The 6,752-nt window shown below is 42.7% G+C and overlaps 1 protein-coding gene across 1 annotated transcript in view; it reads right to left on the bottom strand.

Annotated features, from left to right (window-relative positions):
- Window positions 1-286: 286 nt before the first annotated feature.
- The window catches only part of LOC112117253 (cytoplasmic aconitate hydratase), a 45,181-nt gene continuing 38,715 nt past the window's right edge, over window positions 287-6,752 (bottom strand). Inside the window, exons 18-21 of the mRNA XM_024215176.3 lie at window positions 5,191-5,338; window positions 3,625-3,747; window positions 2,143-2,328; window positions 287-1,056 (exon numbers count right to left, since the gene is read on the bottom strand). Coding sequence (XP_024070944.1) covers window positions 943-1,056; window positions 2,143-2,328; window positions 3,625-3,747; window positions 5,191-5,338 — 571 coding nt within the window. The 3' untranslated portion in view covers window positions 287-942. The remainder of the gene's footprint in view (window positions 1,057-2,142; window positions 2,329-3,624; window positions 3,748-5,190; window positions 5,339-6,752) is intronic.

Genomic DNA, 6,752 nt, shown 5'->3' with positions numbered 1-6,752 from the left:
AAGCCACTGCAACCAGTGTGTATGCAGTGAGGTCTCATGAGTTCATGTGTAGGTATTAGACACTTATTTAGAACCAAAATGTGGAGTCTTCAAAGAGTCAAACAATATTCTTCTAGCAATATTAGCATTACAAAATATTGCAGTATTTCTGTAATAGCAGTAGTTACTACTTACCTGTAAGTTTTTTTTGTAGGTTGGATGTTTATCACTGAAGAAACACATACTATTGGCCCTATTGCTGAAGATAAATCAGAATGCAAAGAAAGTCCAATGCTATGGTCAAACTTTTTTGAAAATAGATTTTAATCTCTTAGAAATTTGTCCCCCAAAAGGTCCACTGTCATAACGAAACCTAGTGCTTAGAGAAGATGTTCTTAAAGGAAGATAATTCACATTTTGTAATTAAGAGCGAGCTAAGCAATTTACTAATTTCAGCATTAGCCTCTCAGAGAGGGATTCTGATCAAATGCTGCTTAAATAGGAAAGAGCCAACCTCTGACACTTAATCCAGATTGGGGGGGGAAGGGGGAGGAAGGGAGTTAAAATCCCAGTGTACCCTGTCAGTTTCTGGGAAACTGAAATGAGTACAGTACTGTATCTGACTGACAGGTGTCAAACTAAATGCACCGTGTACAAATCACCACTTGTTACAGAACAGGCTTTGGCAGTGTTTACAGATCCACTTTCTGCATCGCCCCATACAAGAATAGTCAATCTAGTCACCATACAAAAAATAATACAGGTATTTAATTGGGAAAAATAAACGATTGTGTCAGGAAACTGAACACATTCTACCTTTGTAAACAAGCCCCTGGGGAATACAGTCCACAAGGAAACAACTGATTTCATGGTTTAGACTTCTAAGTTCCGTGATTATTGGGCATTCTCATGTGGCCATCAAAGACCGGTTTCTAACTGGACAGTTGCTTGCTGTTGCTTTAATTAGGACGCCATTTTACGGATCATGTAGTTCAGGATGCCACCATTGCGGAAATAAGTGAGCTCCACATCAGTGTCAAACCTCATGATGGCGTGGAAGGTTTTCCCTGTATCCAGCTGTGGGGATTAGAGAGAGTCCATTAACAGAGTCCATCCTGCTATTTGAATGACTAAGTTCTGCAGGTGTGCCAAGTGCAACAGGATCTGGAAGCCATGCTGTAGCAATAACAAACATTAAGCAACCAGTAATGTGCAGAAGTGCCAGAGTCAGATCAGTGGTCTACCTAGTCCAGTATCTTATCTGACTGTGGTCAGAGCCAGATACAAAACCCAGTAACTCAGGTATGGAATAACTTATCTCCAGATAAAATTTCTACCTGAATCTAGTAAAAAATGGCTTACAAACTTTCATGCTTCAAGATACAAGTATCCCTTAAAGTGGTTAACTCTTCATGCTTTTATTGTCTAAATACAACTATTTAATGTTTCTAAACTCTTGGCTTCAGTAATGTGGCAAAAATATTAATTCCATTAACTTTTTTGTAGCCTCATTTTCTGGGTGTTGGCACAGAGAGGGTAGGGAACCAGGAAAAAAAGGTTAATCACTGTTTCTATACTAAAAACTATCCAAGCTAAGCATTTCAAGGAGGTGCACACATTGTGGATTAAGATAGATAGATATAGTTTCAAATGCATTAAGTGATGCACTGGGATTTGTAGTTCTTCCCTTGAGTATTATTTTTTTTTTTTAATTAAGCCGTCTCCTACCCATATAACTTATACATAACTAGACTTATTGACTACTTTGAACTCTACACTATGGCAAAAGTGGTGGGGCCCTTTCCGAAATCTCATCTAAAAACGTGCTCACCATTTGTTTGGCCCTAGTGTATTAATGCTCACAGTTTAGCTATATGTTGCTATTACATGGCTCTGACTGTATTGTGCAAAGTATATAATTTATATGGGTGGAGGAAGTCAAACTTAAGATTCAGTAGACTGCATCAGTATTGAGTAGTTGCATGAAGTACACTTTATGGACTTCATTCTTTGCCACACAGTCTCTCTACGAAGGTGTCACCCACACAACAAGCTTTACACCATAGCAGGGGCTGGACCAAGAATACTGGAAGGTGAGAAAGTGAGTTGGAGCTGCTAACTCAAGGGTGCTTTTGAAAATCCAACCCACAGGGTCCTGATTACCTTGATCTGGACTTTCATCCTTGGTGCAAGTTCTTCAGGAATGACAATTGTATAACGTTCCCGTCCTGTGAGACCTAGACTCTCAGCATCCTCTCCAGGCAGATACTGCAGGGGAATCACGCCCATTCCTACCAGGTTACTGCGGTGGATACGCTCATAGCTCTCAGCAAGAATAGCTTTAATTCCCTGGGAAATGCAAACAGATTCAGCTGTGTTTACTGTAGATTTAGAATAGCCTCTCTATATAGGCAGTTGGGAAAATTCTCCTTAATACCATACAGTAGAGTTATAGGCAGAGATTTGCAAAAGTGACTAGTGATTGTGTGTTCCAACCACCACCAAGCGGCCTCATTTTCAGAAAGTGCTCCTTTAAAGGTATTGTATATTGGGGCCTTGAAAACCTTGGCCATGTTGTCTTTTAGAAAGGGGAGAAATAAAGACTCATAGCGCACACACGGGCAGCCTGAGTAGGCTTGTGCCCTGGGCCCATGACCTCTGTTCTGTGCATAGATGTTGGTTTATAGCGTGCTCCTGTCTCCACTACTAAGTGCTGCACTGTTAACAGCAGTCACACCATTGATCGTATGTAGTACAGCGATCCCTTAAATAACTCCCAGTTTCAACAGAAACTTTTATTCAAACCCAGCCTCTTGGAAAAAGTGCAAGTGTGGGAAATGTAACAAAGCCCCATCCTACTCCATTGAAGCTAAGAACAAGACTCCATTGGGTAGTGAAATCAGGGCTCTTCTTTCCAAAATGTATTATTTATATATGAACAGCACATAGGAGCCCCCCTCACTAACTGCATCCTGTCAGCGTTTGGTACCGTGCAGCCACAGAACAAAGAGTTCTAAAGTCCAGGTAAATAAGTAACAGTTACAAGTTCGGCCCCTTTTTGGTTGGAGTGTCATGCACAAACCAACACAATCATACTCGAGCTTGGGGGAATAATTTGCAAACCACCTGTAGTAGGCAATCTACTGCTTTTGGTGGGTGGTTACTTGTAGAGTGGTGTTGGTCATCTCAGTTGTATGCTATTGCTTTTGCGATAGCAAGTCCTGTTTAAGAGTGTGAAACTTACCTGTTTACTAGGTAAGTATGAATTTCCTTAGGAGGGATAACTGGCTTCTCTAGTATATAGCTCTTGTTGTGGGCTACAACACTGCCGGTATTGCAAAGGCTCTGCTGTGCATATAACTGTTTGCTTTGTTCTCAAAGGCAAATCAGTTTTCCCAGCAGCAGCCCCTTCTTAACCAGCATAGGCAATAGTCTGAATTCTCCTTTCATTTGGTCTCTCAGTGATTGATAGTAACATTCTACTTGGAGTTACAGACAGACACTCCTTGGAATATTCCTTATGAATTTACACTCTTCACCTTCGAGGGGGAGTTTAGGCACAGGATACTCACAAGCATCTAGGAGAAGTGAACAATGAAGGGTGGTTCTAACTTCTCCACTTCCATTTATTACAGAGTCACTCACCAGTAGAAAAGGGCCCTTTGCTGCCCAGTCCCTCGAGCTTCCTGAGCCATACTCCTTGCCAGTCAGCACGATGAGGGGATGGCCTGCCTGCTTGTACCTCTCAGCTGCATCAAACACATCCAGCTGGAAGGAATACCAGATCCATTAGATGCCTTGTAGGGACACCGCTATGTCTGAAGTAAAGAGCTCTGCTGCTTCCAAGTCTACCAGAAGGGGGCTCTACGAACTTTTCCTTCCATAATCACACACATGCAAAATACCACCATTCAGCCTAGAGCAATAGAGCTAGCCTACACCACCATGAAAGTGTGCTTTGTTCAGAACGGGAGTGGACACAGATGTAGAACAACATCGTCGTGTGAAATAGCTCTAGCGGGTCAGTTAAGACAGAGTGTTGGCCATTTACAGCACTGCCAGTATCACTTGTGCACCCCAGCCCAAGTTATACTGCGTGTTCTCGCTTCACTGGTGCCCAGAAGAGCACAGGTGCTACGGGCAGAGCTGCAAATAGCCATTAATAGCAGAGGATGTATTTTTATGTTGGGATGAGAGCTGGCAAAGACTGCATGTCTACACACCCATGTGGTTAGATTTCTCTCTCTCTCTCTCTCTCTCTCTCTCTCTCTGTTGTCTCTCTCTAGAGAGAACATAAGAACGGCCCTACTGGGTCAGACCAAAAGTCCATCCGGCCCAGTATCCTGTCTACCGACAGTGGCCAATGCCAGGTGCCCCAGAGGAAGTGAACCTAACAGGCAATGATCAAGTGATCTCTCTCCTGCCATCCATCTCCACCCTCTGACAAACAGAGGCTAGGGACACCCTTCCTTACCCATCCTGGCCAATAGCCATTAATGGACTTAACCTGCATGAATTTATCCAGTTCTCTTTTAAACGCGGTTATAGAGATCTCTAGAAATATACATCTAGCTATATAAATATATAGAGAGAGGTTATATATAGATCTGTAGAGCCTCAGAGTTATGAACTGACCCGTGAACCACACGCATCTCATTTGGAACCAGAAGTATGCAATCAGGCAGCAGCAGAGATTAAAAAAACTAAATACAGCACAGTGTTAAACATAAAACAGTAAAGGGAAAGTTTCAAAAAATTTGACAAGGTAAGAACTGGTTGTGTGCTTGTTTCATTTAAAGTAGGATGGCTAAAAGCAGCATTTTTCTTCTGCATAGTACAGTTTCAAAGCTGTATTAAGTCAATCTTTTGTTCAGAATGATGAATGTCCATTCCTAAAGTGTTCATAACTCTGAGGGTTCTACTGCATAGATATTGCTACACACAATATATAGACAGATACAGAATTATAAATCGATAAAGATGTATGCTCTAGAGAAAGCTCTCATATTTTAAAGGGACAGATTCTCAGTAAGTCAACATAGTTCCACTGAAGTCAGTGGTGATACATCAGCGGACACTAGATGAGGATCTGACCCCAAAAAACTAGGAAATAGCCCCCCAGCCATCTTAAACCCAAAGTAAGTACTGCAGGCAAACTAGCTAGGTGCCCTGAGGTAGGCAACCCCAGTGTGGGTCAAGTAGTGTACTCACTGTTTCTCCAGAAGGGAAGTGGATGGTCTGGGGTGCCTGCTTATTGATGAATTTGTTTGACAAGCGAATGTTTGCAAACGTTCCTCTGACCATGACAGCGTCGTTACCTCGGCGGGAGCCGTAAGAGTTGAACTCTCTAGGAGTCAAGCTATTAGAAAAAAGAGACACTGATGTTTATTTTTACACTGAAGTGGCTGCACGAAATAAGATGTGAAGAGGCATCTCTGAAGCTAGAGCTAGTCATCTTTTTAACTTGGTTTGAAAGCGCTCTCCAGCACTCACATGGTCCCCAGCAGTGTAGTATAGAACCAGTTCCCAGTTCATTATTTCTATTTCAACATCGTTCTTACCAGCCCACTGTAGCGCAAGCATGTAACCTGGACCTAGCCAGAGAGGCTGCCAAAGCATTGTTACCCCAAGCAACACCTGAGCAGTGCTACAATAATAGGAACCAGGCTGCATTTAGTCACAAGAACCAATAGCAATCCCTTCCGATTAGCTGCTACTTAATCACTACCACCGCTTACTTCTGTTGCTATAGGACCTACAGACCAGAGCCCCATTATGCAAGGCATTGTTCGAATCAGTAGAACGTGAGCTCTTTGGGGCAGGCTAACCGATACATAGGGGAAAAGGTAACAGTAAGGGTGGGTGTACAAGGGAATATTAATTTATACAGAGAGCATAAGAGTTATACATGACCCCCAAAGAAACACACCCAGGTCTCCTTCTACCTGAGCCAGTAACAGAGATGCATAGCATAGAGCAGGGCTGTTTGTACTGGGATCCATCCAAAGTGTTACTTTAACATACTATATTTGTTTTGCAACTTGTGTATGGGACTTTAGACTTTCAAGCCAATTGACATCAATGGGACTTGCACCCATGAAGCAAGAATAATTTGCATTCAGTAACCTCTGGTACATTAGCACATTTCATTAAAAAAACCTGTTGAAAGGCTTTTGTTACAAAAGCCATGATTTTTTTTTTAAAAAGTATACTTGTAGTTTTCAGAAATAAAACTCGTGCCGCTCAGAGAGATGGACTAGGGATCAGAGGCACAACACGGTGCACGGAACAGAACAGGGAGTCAGGCCTGAGAGAAGATTCCAACTTTAGCCCAAGGCCTGGCAGACAAAATCCCAGACCTCCCATATAACAGTAAAGCAAGAGCACCCTGTTCTCAAGCCTGTGCCAGTGGCAGCAGCTACTCTGACCAAGGAAGATCTGAACTCAAGAGCTTCTGTAGCTCAGGATGTCCTAGTCTGACCAATGAAGGAGTCCTATATTATAGAGGAAATGTGTTTAGAGTCAAATCTTGGTCCCACCGAAATCTATGAAAGTTTTGGTGTTGACTTTAATGGAACCAAGATTTGGCTGGATTATGTGGAAGGGAAATGGCTCCCTATTATCTCTGCACTGGCTGACCCAGCTCATACTGTAGCGTGAAGCAAAAAAGTCAAGAGAGGACGTGAGGTGAGAGTTGCTCACTTGCCATGTGATCCTAGGAAGGCAGCTGCTCCGGAGAGTAGAAGGAGCAGCTCTTTCTGAAGAGCTCCTGA

The sequence above is a fragment of the Terrapene carolina genome, unplaced genomic scaffold, assembly GCF_002925995.2.
Source record: "Terrapene carolina triunguis isolate 2854851 unplaced genomic scaffold, T_m_triunguis-2.0 Scaffold35022, whole genome shotgun sequence".
In the NCBI taxonomy this organism is placed as follows: Eukaryota; Metazoa; Chordata; order Testudines; family Emydidae; genus Terrapene; species Terrapene triunguis.
This window is presented reverse-complemented; position numbering and strand designations above follow the sequence as displayed.